The 21,131-nt window shown below is 39.8% G+C and overlaps 1 protein-coding gene and 1 long non-coding RNA gene across 5 annotated transcripts in view; one reads left to right on the top strand and one right to left on the bottom strand.

Annotated features, from left to right (window-relative positions):
• Positions 1-21,131, top strand: part of abca4b (ATP-binding cassette, sub-family A (ABC1), member 4b) — a 46,312-nt gene that overhangs the window by 13,592 nt on the left and 11,589 nt on the right. For 2 of the 4 annotated variants that reach the window (XM_016677474.1, XM_007564210.2), the window contains exons 9-37: positions 136-373; positions 1,852-1,991; positions 3,263-3,379; positions 3,617-3,814; positions 6,362-6,567; positions 8,328-8,504; positions 9,467-9,689; positions 9,830-10,051; positions 10,337-10,541; positions 10,616-10,708; positions 11,270-11,476; positions 11,802-11,979; positions 12,160-12,291; positions 12,640-12,779; positions 12,874-13,011; positions 13,295-13,476; positions 13,578-13,683; positions 15,394-15,599; positions 16,995-17,049; positions 17,284-17,343; positions 17,769-17,923; positions 18,117-18,241; positions 19,073-19,171; positions 19,436-19,717; positions 19,868-19,900; positions 19,980-20,085; positions 20,165-20,239; positions 20,328-20,497; positions 20,843-21,020. In XM_016677474.1, coding sequence (XP_016532960.1) covers positions 136-373; positions 1,852-1,991; positions 3,263-3,379; positions 3,617-3,814; positions 6,362-6,567; positions 8,328-8,504; positions 9,467-9,689; positions 9,830-10,051; positions 10,337-10,541; positions 10,616-10,708; positions 11,270-11,476; positions 11,802-11,979; positions 12,160-12,291; positions 12,640-12,779; positions 12,874-13,011; positions 13,295-13,476; positions 13,578-13,683; positions 15,394-15,599; positions 16,995-17,049; positions 17,284-17,343; positions 17,769-17,923; positions 18,117-18,241; positions 19,073-19,171; positions 19,436-19,717; positions 19,868-19,900; positions 19,980-20,085; positions 20,165-20,239; positions 20,328-20,497; positions 20,843-21,020 — 4,446 coding nt within the window. The remainder of the gene's footprint in view (positions 1-135; positions 374-1,851; positions 1,992-3,262; positions 3,380-3,616; positions 3,815-6,361; positions 6,568-8,327; positions 8,505-9,466; positions 9,690-9,829; positions 10,052-10,336; positions 10,542-10,615; positions 10,709-11,269; positions 11,477-11,801; positions 11,980-12,159; positions 12,292-12,639; positions 12,780-12,873; positions 13,012-13,294; positions 13,477-13,577; positions 13,684-15,393; positions 15,600-16,994; positions 17,050-17,283; positions 17,344-17,768; positions 17,924-18,116; positions 18,242-19,072; positions 19,172-19,435; positions 19,718-19,867; positions 19,901-19,979; positions 20,086-20,164; positions 20,240-20,327; positions 20,498-20,842; positions 21,021-21,131) is intronic. The other 2 variants (XM_016677476.1, XM_016677475.1) reach the window with 2 other exon arrangements.
• On the bottom strand, positions 12,904-13,357 carry LOC103146342 (uncharacterized). Its single transcript, XR_477120.1, has 3 exons — positions 13,268-13,357; positions 13,115-13,185; positions 12,904-12,995 (listed from the first exon to the last, which is right to left on the bottom strand). It is a non-coding gene; the product is annotated as an uncharacterized LOC103146342 (long non-coding RNA).

Genomic DNA, 21,131 nt, shown 5'->3' on the forward strand with positions numbered 1-21,131 from the left:
AGAGTATTCCTGATTTTAGGTTAGCAAACAAAAATGGAGATTTTCTCTGTCCAGGTAGCGCTGCTGCTTGAGGAATACGGTAAATAACAGAGCGAACACATGAAGGCTATTTGTCCTTTTTTGTGTCTTCCACAGCTGCTGAAACGAGAGAGCTCTCAGGATCTCCTCAGGGTGACCTCCTCTCTGTTCCAAGCTGGGGGTCCGTCCTCCTTCACCCAGCTGATGTCCGGGGTGTCCAGCCTGTTCTGCGGATACCCAGAGGGAGGGGGCTCCAGGGTGCTGTCCTTCAACTGGTACGAAGACAACAACTACAAGGTGTTCCTGGGGGTGAACGGCAGCAAAAATCACAACTATGTCTACGATGACGCCACTAGTAAGTAAAGAAGTCATGAACGATTTGTTTAGTTAAGCTCTTTTTGTCAACAGGCCGATCGCATCCATTGTGTTACTGTGTGAAAAGATCAGTTTTCAGGAAACTTTTCTGTGCTCTTTCTTCCATATAAAATGCTTTTATTTTCTCAAATTCGATTCGAGGAAACAAACAAGTTCAGTTCAAGGATATTTTAAGGCGTTTTATTACTCCAAGTCTGTTTCAAAGAAATGCACTTGCATATTTTTATAGTGCTGTAAGCACCCAGTTTAATTCTTGCGTATCAAAACTTGAAGATTAAACTGAAAGAGCATTCTTGGAAAAAGCCCACATTGCTCCATTTATTAGCCGGGTTTCTTTTCCTCTTTGGTTTCCATGTTTCAAAAGGTCATGCATGACAAGAAAGGGCTGCAACTAAACGGAGAGTTTGAAAAGCTCCTGTCACAAAGAAATGCATAGCAGCTTGTCCTTCTCTTAGCCAACGTGAACCGTCTCACTTCCTTCCATATAAAATGTAATGAAAAGCTCCTACTGAGAAGCCGCAAATACCATTGTGTTTAATGGGACTTCACGTCACAGAGGAACAGACATGCACAATATACATGATTGCAGAGGGGTACTTGCATCTGGCCCATTTTACATTAATACCCTTAAATAAAATCCAGTATACCCAATTGCCTCCAGAGGTCACCGACGAGGAAATAGTGTCCATTTATGCATAATTAAATCTTTATAAATTCAGCTCCTTTGCAAAGGACTCAAAGGATTATTTTGTTGTGTTTTTTTTTAGATAACATTTATGACAAAACACCATCCTGAAGAGTAAACGACACAACGTACAAGTCAGGGGGAATAAATATGAGATGACATCAGAAGAAACTCAGAGGTTGCAAAAGAAACTGTGGTGGAGATTCACCTTCCAGCAGGAAAATGACCCTAAACATGCAGTGAGATCTGCGACGCAATGGTTCATATGACAAAAAGAATTTGCAACAAAAAAATTAAAAAAAATTCTTGATTACAATCTGCATCAAATCTGATGGAGTCTTACCTGATTCACAAAGAAGAATGAGGAACAACTGCAGCCTCTGGAGGAGCAAAGCTGATAGAGACATACAGTAAATCACAGAAGGTCAAAGGTGGTTCAGGGTAGCTGAATACGTGTGCTAGGCACAAACTGTTTTCAAAATACATTTCTTTCACTTCATAATTATGAACTACTTTAAGTCCCAATACATTGAAGCTTGCAGTTTTACCCTGACAAAATGCAAAAAAGTTTAGCAAGTGAAAACATGATTATTTTGTGTCTGCATAGGACATTCAAATTGAGTTGAAGGAGTTCAGGGTTGCAGCAGAAGTGTCAATAATACTTTATTTTTTCTCACACTTTAACCAACTGTATTTTATTAGTAATTTTCTTCTAGGAATAAGTATTGCCCCCCCCCGCCCTCCAACATTCCTTCTTTTTTCTCTGCCCACAGCTCCGTTTTGTAATTCCCTGATGCAGACCCTGGAGTCCAACCCCGTCACAAAGATTGTGTGGAATTCAGTCAAGCCTCTGCTGATGGGAAAGATCCTGTACACGCCCGACTCCCCGGCCGTCCGACAGATATTAAAGAGCGTAAGAGAGTCCACCTTCAGCCTGACCCTTCGCCTCTTTTATTTCCTCTGCACACCCTTTCTCTCTTTTTTCAGTTTTTGTTTCCTCTCCAACACTCTTACTGTCTTCCTACTCGCTCAACCCCCAACTCAAACTGGCCTGAATCTGAATGTAAAGGATAGGTGGGGAAAGGCTACAGGGGGAGAGGAAAATCAGATTAATAAACTGAATGTGTGGGTGGAGGAGGTAAATAGATCTGTCTCTGCCATTGCTTTTTGCACAGAACACATCAATATCAAGCAACTGTTACAGGAAGTTAGTTTGTCTTCCTCGCTTAGTTCGCCAGTCATGTCTAAATTAAAACTGTTTTTTTTTTCTTTTTTAGATCCTTTCTAGGTTTTAATGGTTCCTTGTAATGTTATACACACAAATAAAAAAGGGCTTTAGTAGCAGAAATTTTGTGGATTATGGCTTTGCAGTTTGTCAAGACCAAGATTATAAAGTTTATATCAAATAAAGGCTATAGTTTACCTTGGTTTGGTTGTTTCTACAGCTTCTAAATTACTATAAAATGATTGTTTTATTGTCAGTGAAGATCATGTACAATTTTTGTTATTTTTTCCTGTTTTAATTGCAATTGTGACACACTTTGCAATCTCTATATATTGAAATGTGCTAAACAAAGAAATGCAATAAAGTTTTCTTACTTACTTGCTGACATATTAGCACAAACAGTTCTGTGATCCGTTGCCAGAAAACTCCCCTTGGGTTCACAAAAAGTTTCATAAAGTCGGTGTTAATGCGCTTCTCTGGCAACAAATTGAGTTTTTTAAACCAGCAAACCTCATGTTCTTATTATTTGTTACAAACACATCCAACTGCAGTCCTTTATTTAAATTCTGTGATGTATAAACAACTTGTAAAGCTTGAACCAGACAGCGTGACCTCGCCTGACATCCAGAGGTACAAACAAAACCTGTTTGCGTCAGTCAGATTATGTGGTTTTACTGCAACTGTTACTTATGCTACAGAGTCTCGCAAAAGAATTACACTCCACGAACTTGTTAACATTTTGTCATTTTAACATTTTGCACTAACTAGTGCTGGTCTTCACATTAAAGCCTGTTAACGTGACTGTATCAAGAAAACATAAATAATAATAAAAATAAAAGTTAAAGAAAAGCAAAGCTCTGTTGTTCCAAATCTGGAACTCATCTTGGTGTGTGTTTTTAACAAATGATAGACATGTTTTAGTTTTAGCTCTAATTTGACTTGTTTCTTTTTGGGACCAGGCTAACACAACATTTGAGGAGCTGGAGAGGCTCCAGAACATGGCCAAGGCCTGGGAGGAGGTGGGACCTCAGCTCTGGGCTTTCTTCAACAACAGCGTCCAGATGAACATGATCAGGGTACGGAGACAGTTGTTCTGATCACATCTTTTACTGGACATGTTAAACAATAAGTGCCAAAAGGTGAAGTAGAAGTAGAGGTCATTTGGTGGAAACATTTTTTGATATACACAGAATAAATCTTAAACTCTGGAAAGAATCCCTTAAAAGTTTCTTCAACCTGGCGCTACATGTGCTACATAAGCCCTATGTTTTAGAACTAATTAATGAGGCTCTATTATTCCGTTTCTTTCCTAGGATACCCTGAGGAACCCAACAGTGATGCACTTCATGGACGACAGTCTGGTGGAAAGCGCGTTTTCAACTAGAGACATTCTCAACTTTCTGCACAACGGACCAGAGGCGGACAGGGAGGAGGGGATGCCAAACTTGGACTGGCGGAATATTTTTAACGTTGCTGACCAAATCATACGCATGTTCAACCAATACGGAGAGGTAAGGAGCCCCGTTGCTGCAGCTGGGATTTGTGCAAATAACTCCTATTTGCCTGTACAAGCAGAAGTCGGTCAGAGCTGCTCCTTCAGGTTGCAGCAAGGCCTTTTCAGACAGATGGAGCCACTTATCACAGCTCTATAGGTTCTCTCCTGTCCGTCACCCTGAAAGGTGGAGAGAACAAGTGTGCTGTCGCCTCCTTCCGTCGCCTCCATTGTGGAGCCGGTGATAAAGTAGAGGGTAGGTGGGAATGAGTCACCCTCCTCAGGAGCTCAGACGTGGTTCAGCTCAGCATTGAAACCAACCCCTGTTCTTCTTCATAAAGTGAACAAATCACTCTATCCTCCTTTCCTCACTCAATCCATCCCTCTCTTGTGGGATTTAAAAGGAGCCGAGGGTTGTGGTTTTAGAAAGAGTCCTATCTTTGCAGGAATCTAAATCTGTCTTTTGTCGCAGCACTCAGAGCCAGGACCCTTCAGAGTCCTGCAAACAAACCAGGCAATTTAGCCAATTAGATACAGCTGTCAGCTAGCGCTGGTGCATTGGGCGGCTGTGGCAGCTAACGTCAAGTCCCCTCACTCTGTCAGGAGTGGATGTTTCTCACACTACAACTCCACTGGAACATGTGTATCACTGAGGGCCTTTCTCCTACATCTACCTTTGAGTGAGCATTGATGTACTCCCATAAAGATGAATAGAAACTCGGGTTAGTAATCCAGATGGAGACTTTAGACATTTCATATGCAGAAGATTCTGTATGAGCTGGAGACAAAATCTTCGTGTGACAAACATGCATGTTTTATGTTGTACCTTTGAAGGAACAGTGCATGAAGTGAAAGTTGCATACATATGTGCTGTAATGAATATGTCTGAGTTCAGTTTATTTATCTTCATATTTATCTTTGCATAATACGTACAGAATGCGTAACAAACGTCTTTAAAGAAAAAGTGTTTCTGAAATAAAAAAATGCCCTGTTACCAGGAGAACTCCCAGTAAAGTTCAAACAGTAAATACCTTCCCAACAGTTTTGTCACATTATATCTGCAAACAAATATGTACCTTAGCTGGATTTTTTTTGTGATATTACCACACAAACTTGTGCCTAATTGACAACTGGAAAGAAAATGATTCATGGTTTTCACTTTTATCTAAAAGATAAATGTGAAATGGTGTTTGGGCATTTGTATTCAGACCCCCTGACCTCATACTATTATTATTATTATTATTATTATTATTATTATTATTATTATTATTATTATTTTTAATTATGGGCTGAACAGTTCTTTGTGACACGTTCAAAGGCTGTGATATTATTTTATAACCTTAGCAATACTTTACATTTCAAACCTGGCCTGTTTGCTGTGTTTCCTTCCTCATAATGTGGGCTTATCTAATGCGATAAAAACACAAACACGTGGATCTATTTGATGAATAAGATAAAGACAGATCATTGCAACGGATATTATTTGTAAACCATGAATTATTTTCAGAATGGCCCTGTTTGCACTTTATACACACTCACACCGCACTTTTCAAATTTAAAGACCATGAATAATTTCTAATCCATTTCAGCTCCATAAGAAATATTGCTAGGCGTTGTTTTAGCCTTTGATTCTTGTATTTGGTGTTAAATTAATTAGAATTAAAAAGACACAATAAAAAAAAAAATCCATGGATCCTAAAGGTTTCCAAGATAAAAAAATCAAACCCACCATTGTGAAAAAATAATATTTTAGCACAACCAGGAAAGACACTAGATTTCATTGTCTTAGAAATACAAAACAAAACAAAACAAATATTCATCTTTAGGTGCAGCCAAGTCAAGAATGATCTCTATCAGACAACAATATAAAACTTCAAAGTCATCAAGTATGATGTTTTAATAAAGATAAATATCAAGAACGTAGATCAAAAACAGAAATACAAGCAAAAATAAACAAATAAGGAACACAATATTACCCAAAGGTTGAGAAAGATTCTTTGGAGAAAAAACCCCCCAAAACATTATGATAATTTGAGCCAGAATGTGTGGGGAAAAGGGCCAAGAAGATGAGGAAAGAAAAGTAAATCATGCCACTCATTTTGTCAAACACAGAATAGGTCGTGTACAACTGCCAGTAAAAGTAGGTCACTGGTGTTTATCGATGGGCTGACTGCTGGAAGAACAAGCAGGTTCAATTCTGCTCTGCATGTTAAATGCTACAAAACCTGTTTAATGTCAGTTAGTGTTTGACCTCAGGGGCAATAATCCTTTAGAAATGTCATATATGCGTGTTGTCTGATTTAATAAGCGAATGGAGATTTTCCTATGTAAAAAAAAACATTATTACCATGACTCTGCTAAGCAAATGGAACAAGGAACAAATTTTTATTGCAGCGTTTGGTACATTTCACTGGACAAAAAAACAAACAAAAAAACAAAGAAACAACAGCAAGAAGAAACAAAATGCTATATCTGAAAGACTTATTGCTGTCATCTGAAACAATAGCTTCCCACTTTGACAACACCAAATCCATCGTCGTCTTCCCAACTATGTGTGTCTCTGCAGTGTGTCAGCCTGGATAAGTTTGTGGCTTACACGGATGAGTCCCAGATGATTCATCAGGCTTTGCACCTGCTGGAGGAGAACAAGTTCTGGGCAGGTGTGGTTTTCATGGACGTGTATCCCTGGACCACAAGCGTTCCTCGACACGTCCAGTACAAGATCCGCATGGACATAGACGCAGTGGAGAGGACCAACAAGATTAAAGACAGGTCTGTAAAGCTTCATCTTCTTTCTTCTGTAGACATGGGGTACCTAAAATGTACAACTTCAGATTGTTGTGCATTTATTATTAAAATGAAATTATGATATAGCTTCTTTTATACTTACTTAAATGGTGAGGGAAATCCATATTTAGCAATGTACTTTGTGTAACCACCTTTTGCCAGATCTCTACAGAGTCTGGGATCCTCTTATTTACTCTCATCTCTTCCCTGAATTTCATGACAGACTTCATGATACCATAACATTGACCCACAGCATCACTGATCCTCCACCGCACCCTAACACTTAATCTTTTGGCTCACACTAGACGATGTGAAGACTTTTCGTTAAAGCACAAAAAACATTAGAAAATCAAGAAGTTTTCTGGTGGTGGGACATAAAAGTATTTTTCCTGCCTTGCCTCCCAGTGAGCCAGTAGGCTTGCAGATAACATCTAACTGGTTTCTATGGAGACTTAGTGACCCCAGGAGGTCATTTTTTGTAGAGTTTTCACTTTACTTATCCAACTCACTGCACATAGAGACAATAACAACTCAGCACAATTGCTTTAAGCATTTTAAAATTTCTTTATCTTTATGGCACATGGAGATCAACTAAACTTGGCTTTCTGGAAGGGCATGTTTGTTAGTCGTTCTTTTTCTGATGATTTTTCTTTCTTGTCTTTCCTTTCTCTTTGTCTGATTGTATTTTTGCTCCAGAGAAACAGGGAATTGTGAATTACTAAATAAAAATGTTCAGACACAAGATGAACTTAAACAAGTCAGGAATGAATAATAATAATAATAATAATAAAAAATCAGATACATTTGTTTGTAGGAATTTGAAGGTTGCCAGTATGTGTTGTACCTATGATTCTGCTAACAGCAAGATTTTCAGGGGTTTGTGGCTAGAAGTAATAGTTGGATTTTCTTGATTTTTTTATTTTATTTTTTTGCAATTTAGATCAATTTATTTTCAGGCTTCTTATAAATCTTTACCAGAGTTTTGTATAGATAAAGTGTCTTGTAAATCAGATTCATTGTTTTCCTAACTGACATAAGCATATCCAATGACTTTTGTGTGATTTTACTGATTTTCTTAAAAGTTATTTATATTGAGGTAAGTGATCCACAGAAAATCCAGATATTAAACAGCAGAATACTGATATGACTTTAGGTTCAGCCTTGCAGCATCAGACTCATCCAGTCCCTTGGCCTTTCGTTGCTTTTCCTACTGTTGCCACCACATCAATGAACCATTTCATATATACTTGTCACATTCTCGCTGAGAGGGAAAATCCTCTCCAGCTGCTTTTATTGCGTCTCACAAACTTTGTTGGTGGTTCACATAAACTCATTATGCGTCCTTTAATCCTCCTCACGTGCGGCACTTATACGCATTTCTGTTTTGTTTGAGCTCCCATTTATGGGCAGACAGTGTGCCAACATCCCCCATGAACAGGAGCGCAAGGCACTTTGAGCTGTTTACAGCTCACCAACGGGCCGTAATGGACCCAGTGGGAGTCTGGCCTCTATGCAATTGAGTAATCAGATTGTAACAGAGCTCTGTCTCACAGTTATCTGCTTATCAAGGGGATGCGCATGTGTCGTATGTGGCTCCAGAGGCTTTGGGATTTTCTTTTAGTTGCAAATATTTGAATGAAATCAATGCTTGGGATTTTTTGAATTAATCAAATATCCATCAGAAATCAAAGGAACCTTCTTAACCTCCTGTTTTAATTCAGTTGATTTAAAAATATGTGTCTTAGGTACTGGGATCCCGGCCCCAGAGCGGACCCCATCGAGGACCAGAGGTACCTGTGGGGTGGCTTTGCGTACCTGCAAGACATGATCGAACATGGGATCATCAAGCTTCACACCGGAAATGACTGGCCACTGGGGGTTTACGTTCAGCAGATGCCATATCCTTGCTACGTCGATGACCTGTGAGTTGACCTATCGGTGCTTTGGCTACTGTAATAAAGATATGCAAACGGGTTTCCTGAAGTACTGAGGATTAATTCCTTCACATAGATCATATCTAAGAGTTAATTACTTTGGATAAGACAGGTGAATTTTAAGCCATCTTCAGTGATACAGCTGATGTAGGCGACTGTGGCTCTGTGGGTAGAGTAGTTGTCTTGTGATCAAAAGGTTGTAGGTTCAATTCCTGCTTCCTCCTGCCCCATGTCGATGTGCCCTTGTGCAAGGTACTTAACCCCAAATTGCCTACCGATCAGTGTATAAATGTGTGAGTGCTAATGGGCGAATGTGACTCTAGTGTAAAGCGCTTTGAGTGGTCAAAATGATTGGAAAAAGTGCTAACTAAGTTCAGTCCATTTACCATTTAAATAAACTAGTTAAACGATTTTTTTTAAATGTCCTCACACGGATAAAAGTGTTTTCAAGTTTCCTTCTGATACTTCTTAACATCTAGATAAATAATCCCTTCTGCGGTTTTGTTTTCGGTAACCTTCTGTCACTTTTTGTCTTTTTCTATTCTGCTGTTTAGCAAATTCAGATAATTTTGTTAGTCCTAACTGACCTGAAATTGAAAAAGTTTAGTCAAATTCAATGTCGACAAATAAAAATAGGAGAAAAAAAAGTTATGTTTTAACACAGTGCATGTAAACACCTGGTTTATGCTGTATATTTTATTACGTATGCTGCATATTCCGATTATAAAATGTTTTCTGACCACAGTCCAGGTTGTTCTGTTATTCTTTTGTGCATCTAATTATAAATCTTTTTTAATTTCTTGTTTCATTAAACGCTTTAGTGTATTGAACAATTCCAGTGAACGTTTGTTTTCCTTAAGCGTTATAAGATGTTCTTTGTTGTGGAGAGACAAAATCATCTCAGATAGACGGATTTTGATATCAATTTTTCTGCTTCACTTGTTCCGCAGCTTCATGATCACATTGAACCGCTGCTTCCCCATGTTCATGGTCTTAGCCTGGATTTATTCAGTGTCCATGACTGTGAAGAGCATCGTCTTGGAGAAGGAGCTGCGTCTCAAAGAGACCCTCAAAGCCATGGGGGTCAACAACGGCGTCATTTGGTACACATGGTTCATCGACAGCCTCATCATCATGACTGCAAGCACGGCGCTGCTGACGGCCATCATAATGGTGAGAGGACGCTTGGTGAAAAGTGGAAATTTCATTCGTTTGTTTTGAGTTCTTTTCTTAAAGGGAGTAATGCTGCCCTCTTGTGGGCAGTATTAGAGTGAAATATGTTTTAAAATATGTTTTTTTTTTTTCTCTTGCAGGGCGGAAAGGTGCTGAATTATAGCGACCCACTCCTTGTTTTCTTCTTCTTGCTGATTTTCACTGTGACCACCATCATGCAGTGTTTCCTGATGAGCGTGTTTTTCAACAAAGCCAACCTGGCTGCTGCCTGCAGTGGAATCATCTACTTCACCCTCTACCTGCCTCACATCCTGTGTTTTGCGTGGCAGGACCGCATCACCAGGAACATGAAATTGGCGGCAGTATGTTTGGTTATTATTCTTGATACCGTTTTTTTTTTTTATTTAAGGTGTTTTGCAAACTCAAGAGAGCGTAGGAGGTATTTCTAAACCATTCAGTCTTTCCTTTGGCTGACTATGAACACACATCTCATGGCTAAAAGCTTTCAGAAACGCCTGCAAGAACAGAACTAAAGATAATTTATGCCGTTTGGTTTAAATGTGTCAAACCCATTCCTGTAGGATCAACAGACATTTTAGTGTCACTTCTGAATTAGTGTTGTTTGTGGATCCTGTTTGCTTTCCTAGAGCTTGCTCTCTCCAGTGGCTTTTGGCTTTGGGACAGAGTACCTTTCACGGTATGAAGAACAAGGTTTGGGTCTACAGTGGAACAACATTCAGACCAGCCCATTAGAGAAAGACACTTACTCCTTCCTCACCTCCATCCTCATGATGGTGTTTGATGCCGTCCTCTATGGAGTCCTGGCCTGGTATCTGGACAACGTCTTCCCAGGTCGGAGTCCTAATACTAAGCACTGCACCGTAACAAACTTATTTGGATTTTAGCAAATAATTTTTGCTTTACAGGACAGTACGGCATCGGTCGACCGTTCTACTTCCCTCTCCAACCCTCCTACTGGCAGAAACCTGCACCGTCGTATCAAGAAACGACCGATCAAGGTTGGTCTCCTGTGGAAAATCTGTTTGAGAGCTGTACTACTTTTCTTTAAAATGATGAAGGACCTATTATTTGATCTAGTAGATCATATTTATTTACATAGAGTTTAAGCCTTAAGGTCGTACCTCTTAGAAAAAAACCCTTAGAACTTGTTCCCATTCTGTCACATTTACATTTCAATGTATTTTCTTAGGATTTTATGTGGTAGAGCAACACAAAGTAGTGCAAGTTGAATAATAAGTGATTTATTTTTAATTTAAATTACTGCTGTAAATAATTTGAAGCAACTCCTTGCACATTTGGAGTTTAAAAGCTCCTACTGTTGCTTGGAATATATATATATATATATATATTTTTTTTTTTTTTTTACAAAGTAGTGTCTAATTATATCACATTTGCAAGGATGCACACATACAGAAATACATGGTGTTAGTCAAAAACAATTAATATAATTTATTATATAATGTAAATGCAAGTACAATGTTGTAGGACAAATCATCATATTTCCGAGCCAGGAATCCATTATTCAGGGACCTTTACTGGAGTTTATCTTACCCAACCAGATTCCAAGAAACCGGAAGCAGAGAACCAGGAGCTGGACGTTGAGAGCAGAGGCACGCCCGAGACTTATACCTGCAATGGCTCGGCCAGCAAGAAAACCTGCAAGCACCAAAGTAAGAGAGAGCGCCTGGAGAGAGAAAGGGAGCTGCTGAAACAACAACAGAAAAATCCAGTCCAGGAGGAGGAGGATCCGAATGCTGGGAGTGAAGGTGAGAAATAAAAACCCCAAAGAGGAATCAGACTTCTGTTGGAGAACTCTCTGAAGCCATCTAGTGGACAGAAAGGGGAACTGCACAACAGCATGAAGGTGAAATGAGACTTGCAAAGGAGTATAATTTAAATAATCTTTTATAATTACATTTTATTTCAGTGAAGATAAAGGTTCCTATTGTTCTAAGAAACTAAAATAAGGAAACTTCAGCTGATCTGAAACTGAATTTCTTCCCAAGAGATGAATCAAATCATGCTCTGATTATTTCCAATGCAGTTTTGTAAATACTTTCATCTTTTTCTTTCTCTTTTTCCTCCTTACAGGTCCGGTGTTCTTTGAGCAGGATCCCCTGGGCCTGGTGTTGGGCGTGCAGATCCAGGATCTGGTCAAGGTGTACGACGGCAGCTCTCGTCCAGCCGTGAACTGCCTCAGCATCTGTTTCTACGAAGGGCAGATCACATCCTTCCTGGGGCACAACGGGGCTGGAAAAACAACAACACTGTAAGCACATTTTTCAATCAGATATGAAAAACTAATACGTAGACTGATCAAAATATCATGAGAATTTATCAGACTTATAAAAATCCATCCTTTCTTCCTCTCTTATTCGGTTTTTAAGGAAGTTACCAACTCCCACCCACCTCTTTATAGGATTAATATGGAAATCTTTATTCTTCCCAGGTCCATTCTTACTGGCCTCTATCCTCCCACATCCGGCACAGCCTACGTCAACGGAAGAGACATTAAGACAGACATAGACATCATCCGTACATCTATGGGCATGTGCCCTCAATACAACATCCTCTTCAATCAGTGAGTTGGATCATTTGCATTTCATTGCAAAGATTATTCATACTCTGAACTTTTAATTTTTTTTTTTCCTGCAACAGATCTCCTGTATATTTTATGATTTTGTCTGATAGACCAACACAAATTAGGGCATTATTGTGAACTGGGAGGAATATGATGAATGATTATCAAGATTTGTTGCACATTGTTTATTCCACATGCATAAAGCTGCACAAGAAACTTCCCATCGTGATTGTTCTTTACAAACGACAAATAGTTCTTGAAGACTTGCCCAGGTTAAACCATTCCTGCAACACTTTATTCTATTCTTTTCTCAAAATGATGGATTCCTGCGCCATGTTGGTGTTCCAGTCTCACGGTGGAGGAGCACATCCTGTTCTACTCGCTGCTGAAGGGCCGGGCTCCAGAGGAGGCTCAGGCCGAGGTGGAGAACATGCTGTTGGACCTTGGCCTGCCTCACAAGCGAGACGAAGAGGCTCAGAACCTTTCAGGTCTGACACTTGTGTCTGTTTATGGGTCAGAAAAGGACAGAGAAGGTCAATTTATTTGATCCCTCTCGTTACTATGTGTTTCTGCACTTTACAGGCGGTATGCAAAGGAAGCTGTCTGTTGCCATGGCATTTGTTGGAGGATCCAAGGTTGTCATTCTGGACGAGCCCACCTCAGGAGTGGACCCGTACTCCAGAAGGTCCATTTGGGATCTCCTGCTGAAATATAGATCAGGTGAAAATTACTAATTTGAATTGCACTTTACAAATTTTGGTCACGATTTTACCACTCAAGACATTTTCTAAAGCTTAAGCTGAATTTAAAGAATGAAACAAACCTTTTTGGCATTTTACAAACACTCCCTAATTTGGTAGTGAACTTTCGAAACTGTAAAACTGTCATTCATAGCTGCTGAAGGAAAAGAAGAAAGTAGAATTAAAACAATTTATATTTATATTTCTGTTACGTTTTTAACAGAAATGTGTGTCACCTCAGTGAAAGTTTGGTCCTTGTGCAGGCCGCACCGTGATTCTGTCTACACATCACATGGATGAGGCCGACCTGCTGAGTGACCGAATCGCCATCATCTCCAAAGGACAGCTTTACTGCTGCGGGTCCCCCCTTTTCCTCAAAAACTGCTTTGGAGTCGGCTTTTATCTAACACTCGTACGCCGCATGAAGGACATCAGGAAGCGGGAGGTGTGCAGCGCCTGCAGACAAAGAACAGGGTTTCCTCCTCTTCTGTCAGCATATATGCATTTGTTGTTGAAAGCGCCCGTGTCTTTCCGTGTTTCTGTCAGAATGAATGCGACTGTGCTTCAGACTGCTCGTGTTCCTGCTCCATCTGCACCAAATACAAAGATCAGTCTCAGAATCAGCACCAGCAGCTAGACAGAGTTCTGGAGGGTAAGTGTTTGTGTTCTCTGTCAGCCTTTCATCTGCATGCTCGCAAGCAACACTTCCTGCAGAAGTTGCATTTGCAGTCAAGTCTGTCCTTATTTGTTGTAAAAGACATTATTGTGCTATTCTTTGCCTTTCCTTGTCTCTGCTGTTAGACAAAAGTTGTTTAGCAAAATAAGCTGAAGGCATTAATGTAACTGGAAATCACAATGGTTTTCTTTTTTAAATATATACATTGTTTTCAAAACTATTCACAGATAAACCCGTCCCAGGGTTCTTAGTGAGAGAAAGACTCAACCGCTTGTTCCTTCTGTATTTTCTGCCAAAAACAATAGATTTTGGGTGCAACAAAACTTTGTGTTTGTAAGAGCATTAGCTTTCAGTTGATTTTATAACATTAAAAGAAAAGGTGACAGGATTATTATGAAGCCTCAAGTTACCAATCGGGTCCCCACAAAGACTGCAGCCACTGAACCACACCTTGTGCAGGAGCTCACATTTACTTTGAGACGATGTTTTTGCTTGTTGTTCTATGCTTAAAAAAATCTAATACTAAATGTTTGTATCATAGTTGATATGCATATTTTCAATTAAAATACTATCTGAACTCCTGGAGAAGGATAAATGATGAGAAGTCTCAGGCAAAGTACATTACCGAGTTTCCCTTTTCTCAGGTCGGGGTGGGAGGCAACTACTAAACAAGCAGGGTTGCCAGCTTTAGAACAGAACTAACAGAAAAGTTCTAGTTTTTATCCGGAGCTCATGTGTCTGCCCTTTCTCATGCCGCCCTGGGCCACTGTCCATATGGCTCATATCCAAAATCACATCTGAACCAAACAGCTGACTTTAATTTCCATGGATAATAAACAGCCATCTTGGATTCTTGGAAAAAAAACTGATAAGTGCTACCTGTGATATTTAGTCCTCCACTAGAGGGCGGAATATCTCGGATGTGTGTCATTTGGTTTCATGATGCTACAACTAACCCACATTTGACCCCAGCAGTCGCCTTGAATTGTGCTCAAGAAATAATCTTAGATCCTTTAACAGTTTTGAACATGAAGACAGGTTAATAAAGGTACAATCAGACCTCTTGCATTTTTATGAAATTTTGCTGGTTTAATTCAGATTAATTTGTTTTCTGTATGGAGAGAAGTAGCACTATGAACCAATATATATTAAGAACCCCTTCTGTCCACAAAAAGGTGGTGTCTACTCAGGTAACAATGTCCTCTAATGTCTCTCTTGTACACTCTGAGGCACATAAAAAAAATGCTAACCCTTATTGAGATTGTCCTTTAAAAAAAAGTGGACATTAACACATTTTCCCCTTATTTTTCACTCCTATCAGGAGCAATTTGTGAGTAATGGTGCTAACAGGATCTTTTCATGATTTCCATCACTGCATCTCTCCTGTAAATCCTAAAACAGGCTGGAACAGCTCACATTATTTACAGACTTTAATAATTTAGTATCTATATTGACACAAGAGCCTTTTTGCTCCTCATCTGCCTAAGGAGATGCTGTTTAAGATGCTACACCACAGAGCTGCTCCAGCACAGGTTCTCTCTCTTGAATAATAGTGTTTGTTTTTTGTTGTGTTTTGCTTTCCAAGCAGTTTTTCTTCTTTTGTTCTTGTTTCAGCTTCTGCTGCTTCGGGAAAACTTTGCTAAAAGAAAAGTTCCCAAAACTGTAACTTTTCTGTCTCTTTCCCAGGGGACATCGACTGCATCACCAGTCTGATCCACCATCACGTTCCCGAGGCAAAGCTCATTGAGACCATCGGACAGGAGTTGACCTATTTGCTCCCTAATAAAGGGTTCAAACATCGAGCTTATGCCAGCCTGTTTAGAGAGCTGGAGGAAACTCTTGCTGACATGGGTCTGAGCAGCTTTGGCATCTCTGATACATCCTTAGAGGAGGTAGGGAAATTGGCAGTAGAGGGTTAATTGCATAAATAAATGTGAATGCTTGACATTTACCATAAAATCCAGACTACTGAGCGAACCTGGACTTCGCCTTAGCTCCAGTCCCCAGGTGTTCAACAAAGTTTGCCACCTTGTAGGCGACAAAATCCTTTCAAAGTGATGTCTCAGTGCAGCTGAGATGCCTGCTGATGCTTTTTTGAAACATACCAAAGATTGATTATGAAGCACATTAGTGCCATCTGGTGGCCAGCATGTGAACTACCTCCAGTTTTAATTTTACAGTATTCAACTGAATTTAACTTGCGTCATGGACCATTACATGTGCTGCATTCAAATGAAAAAAATCTCACATAAATTAGAATCCCTAAGCAGAAAAAACATCGTCATTTTACAAAATTGTCAATAGACTTAGGATGTAAGAAGTTAAGGTTTTGCCAAATTGTGCACCACCCCAATCCACCATCCATACACCTCCAGGTTATGGATGGTGGAATTAAAGGTTATAAATTCCTCAAAAATAAGGAATTTAGACAATCTCCAGCGTCCATCAAAAGTAAAGCCCAACCTTTTAAAAGGATTAAAAAAAAAAAACAACTTAAAGTTTCCCTCTTAATTTCCAGTACTACTAAATACTGTCACAAACTGGACCAGAATCACCAAGATTGGATTTAATGCTTGTAAACAAAACCTCTCTAGAGACTTGTCATCACTTCACTTGAAAATTCAAGGCAGCAGGCAACCCAAGCCTCCAGAAAGCTTACACAACCCTCACACTGCCAACTAGCTGACTGGCAGCAAAACCAGCCCCCTTCCCAGCTTTATACTTTGCTCTTCAAGGTCAGAGGAGAATCATTTGTTTCCCCCCATCTGCACAAATCTAACACCATCAAAAAGAAAAAAGCAAAACTATGGGAGAAAGAATCTCTGACAAATCTTGCTGGACTTAACAGTTTATTTTTTGTGTGTAAATTGTGCCGAATTTATCTCATTAAAAGAGGAAACATTTTTTAAATGGTCTAATTTGTTCAGGTTCTTAAATGAAAGAAACTTGTCCTTTCAAGTTTCACCATAGCTATAAATTTGACAGCAGTTTGGGTGAATTTGTCTAAATTTGGTTTTTGTGATTATAATTCAACTCAACTCATTTTATTAGACGACACCTTGAACTTATTTCCAGGGACTTGCTCATATGACCACCTCTTAGAAACCTTAAACAAATATCTTAGACTCTACTTTAGTTTCGCCACGAATTTCCTGCTTATCCACCTAAAGTAGCAGGAATGTTGGCAAAATTTTTACATATCATTGTAGCATTTATATTTAAATACTTAATAAAATAACTGCCTGGAATGTTTTGAGAGTTAAAGGATGATCTTTTTCCCTTTCCAGATATTTCTAAAGGTCACAGCAGATGGAGAAGCAGCAAATAATGCCACCACTGCTGGTAAATGCCACCACTGATATTCTGCTTGACCTTTTCCTGGAATTAAATTCCTGACCCATTTGTCTGTTACTCCAACATGTTCTTAATCCTTCCACCACACCTGCATGCGTAATCGTGATGTAAACATGCAAACTGTGCAGGTGTGATCTAAACAGCAGCCACATCACTTTTGTAAAACGTGCGTCTGTTATGTTTTCTAACCCTGTAGTTTGTGTTTGTTTGCCCCACCTCTAGAACAGTGGATGTTGCAGGGAAGACAAAATGGCAGCAAAGTTGGCGTAGGCCAAGAGGAAGGTCAGAGAAAGAGGAGCATTTGGACAGAGCTTCAATAAAAATGCAGTTACTCCCCTCTTCCTCCCGTAGAACCTGCTGGACCTGGGTTATGTAAATGCCATGTTTTATTATTGGTACAATCTTGCATTTCTAATTTGAGGGAATTCCTAAATAGGACTTCCATTAAATGGAGTAATTTTAAAAACAAATTTTCCACAAAACAACCCAGTTCTAAGGGGTTCAGTTAGCAGCTGCTGTTCATTACATGCTCTTTCTTTTCCTGCTGCATAAGCTTTCAAAACTTAGCAAAGCATTTTATTCTATAGATGAAGAAATAAAGATCAGAATTTAAGCTGACCTGGTGTCAAAAGTTGCCTGACTGAAAACGTGTTTTTTTTTTTTTTTGTTATACTAATACTCATCTTTTGTTTTCTTGTTTATAATAGAGAATAACGGTGTAAATGGGATTACCTCTGACAACAGTGCAGGGAAGGGATCCAGACAGGTGAAGGGCTTTTCACTGATCCTGAAGCATTTCCACGCGTTGCTGGTGAAGAGATTCCATCACGCTATGAGAAGCAGAAAAGACTTCCTGGCACAGGTACTGCTGGGCGAAGCGAACACGGAGATCCACTGATAAAAATGGCTGTTGCTTTTCTGAGTTTCAAATTATTTTAGCATACATAATCTGCATCCAGAAGGAGGGGAAAAACCTTGGGGAAGACATTGATATCTCTAATTACTAATGCCCAATAGATTCTGATCCTTATTTAAACATGTAACTGTGCTTTCAGATTGTGCTTCCCGCCACTTTCGTCCTCATTTCTCTGATCTTCACGCTGATTGTCCCTCCATTTGGAGAATATCCCAGCCTAACTCTGACGCCCTGGATGTACGGACAGCAGTTCACCTTCTTCAGGTCAGACAATAACGCAAAAATATTGTGAAGTGTTTTACCAAAGTATTCATTCGCTTGTAACTTTTTTTCTTTTTTTTCTTTTACATTTTGTCAAGTTACAACCATAAACTTCAGTTCCAGGCTTTTAGGATTTTATTTGGTAAACCGACACTGGGCAGTGAATCGTTCTGACGTGAAAGGATAACAATACATGATTTTCAAAATCATTTACGAATAAAAATCTGGAAGTATAGCCTGCATTTACATCCAACATCCCTGTGTCAATACTTAGAAGAATCTAATTTAGCAGTTGCAATTACATCTGCAAGTCATTTTGGGACGTGTCTCTATGAGGTTTGGACTTTGTGGTTTTTGTTCTCCAGGAGGACCAAAGGTTCAGTTTTGGTGTCATTTTATTAAAGCATCTTCTTCCAGATGTTATCTGTGTTCCTTACATAACTTGTAACAGATTGCAAACAGGATTTCTGATGGCTTTGACTTTTCTTGTTCCCAGTATTCTGTACAGGCTGCTTATGATGTGCAATAATAATAATAATAATAATGGTTGTGGATCCCTGCAGCTTTTCTAGAGCTACCTTTGGCTTCTTGGATTCCTCCCTAAAAGATTGAAACCCATGCATAATTTTCCCCCATATTTCACAGTTATGCACCACTTTATGTTCCTTTATGACAAAAAAAAAAAATATCCAAATTAAACACTGTGAAGTTTTGAGCAGTGTGACAATGTGAAGAAGTAGAAGAGTATAACTACTATTCAAAGCCACTGGATCATCCGAATCTCATTAACAGTAATCTTATCTTTTTTTCTTTAATGTTTCCCTCTGTTTTTAGCAACGAGCGTCCGTTTGACCCCAGAATGAAGCACTTCACAGATCGCTTGTTAAGCATGCCGGGCCTTGGCACACGATGCATGCAAAGAGAGCTGTCAGAGTGAGTATCAAGACAATGTCCAGAATGAAAAATACCCTGCTTGTTTCACCACTAACTCTATCCTTTTATACGTATTTCAGTGTCAAATAATCTTCTGTTTGTATTAAAAATGTATGCAGAAATAACAATTCTACACTTGCCTTCAATAAGTCTGGGAGGCTGTGCCAAATGCCATGAGAAATATTCTAAATCATAAACTCAATTAACATTAGCACAAATGTAGCACAGATCATTATGTGTCATCCCTGTCTCTGTTTTATCAAGGACGATGTGCAACACCAGTGCCTCAGACTGGGAGCAACCTGGCGTCTCCCCTGTGGTCCACAACATATTACAGAGTCCTGAGTGGAACCAGCGCAACCCGTCGCCTTCCTGCCAGTGCAGCACCAGCAAGAAGCTGACCATGATGCCCATCTGCCCTGCTGGGGCGGGAGGCTTGCCCCCTCGGCAGCGGGTGGAGGCCACGGGAGACATCATGCTGGATCTGACCGACCGGAACATCTCTGACTATCTGGTGAAAACCTACCCCAGTCTCATCAGAACCAGGCAGGTTGGACTGGAACAGCAGAGAATTATCCTAAAAAAAAATAATAATAATGCAAAGGAGTCGTTTTACCTCTCTCTCTCTTTTTCTCTCTCTCTCTTTTTTTTTTTTTACCTTTACTAATAACGTTTTTTCTTATCATTATTTTGCAGCTTAAAGAGCAAATACTGGGTGAATGAACAAAGGTACCTGCATTTCTAGTCTCACTCTGTATCTAGAAGTCGACGTTTCTCTCTTTTAATTCCAGGTTTGAATCTTTTTCAGGTATGGAGGCCTCTCTGTAGGAGGGCAACTTCCCGTCCTAGACGTGGATCCTAGAGATATCCAGAACGTTTTCCGCCAGCTGGGACAGATGCTCAACATAACGGGGGTAATGCTCTGATTGCTTTCACCTCTACATTAGACAGTAATCCATCCAGTCGGCTCATTCTGAGCTCCCCTGTTCACAGGGTCATTACTCCAGACTTGCCCTGAGGGAGATCGGTACGTTCTTACACTTCATGGAGAGCGAGTTTAATGTAAAGGTAAGTTTTATGAAGAAAGCTTGCTTGCACTCGGCGTATGAATATTTCTGTTTGGATGTGTTGTATTGCCTCTACCATCCTCTGTCAGGTGTGGTATAATAACAAAGGCTGGCACGCCATGGTGGCCTTCATGAATGTGGCCAACAACGCCATTCTGCGAGCCTTCCTCCCTTCGTTCGCCAAACCTGTCGAGTATGGGATCACCGCCATCAATCACCCTCTGAATCTAACCAAGGAGCAGCTTTCTGAAGTCACTGTGTGAGCAAAGCTGCACCTTTTGTGTTTTTTTTTGTTTTGAAGGATTAGAAATGCTAAGTCTAAAACACTGTGTTTGGTTTTTGTATCTGCTTTGTAGCAAGTTTTTAATCATAGTTTCTCAAAAGCAGTCTGAATACGCTGTGGGATCAAAAATTACCAGCGTTAGTAAAGATGCGTAAAAAGTGTTAATGTAAACAGATTTGAATTGCCATGGAATAATCCAACACTGAAAACGATGAAGAATCTGGTTGCATTTATTCAGTCACTGCATTCCAGCATCTAATAAAAACAAAAATCCAACCCAGACCAGAGCTGTGATTTCATTCTCCTCCTTTCTTCCTGCAGGTTGACCACTTCTGTGGACGCTGTTGTGGCGATCTGTGTCATTTTCGCCATGTCCTTCATCCCTGCCAGCTTCGTCCTCTACCTCATCCAGGAGCGAGTGACCAAAGCCAAACACCTGCAGTTTGTCAGTGGAGTGAGTCCTTGTGTGTACTGGGTGGCCAACTTCTTCTGGGACATGGTGAGTAAGATCCGGCTCCGTAAATGAAACTGCTTACAAATGTGTGTGTGGTTTATGAATACCGTTTTAATTAGAGAGTTCCAGATTGAAAAAGAAGTTCTTAAAATATAT

The sequence above is a fragment of the Poecilia formosa genome, unplaced genomic scaffold, assembly GCF_000485575.1.
Source record: "Poecilia formosa unplaced genomic scaffold, Poecilia_formosa-5.1.2 Scaffold156, whole genome shotgun sequence".
In the NCBI taxonomy this organism is placed as follows: domain Eukaryota; kingdom Metazoa; phylum Chordata; class Actinopteri; order Cyprinodontiformes; family Poeciliidae; genus Poecilia; species Poecilia formosa.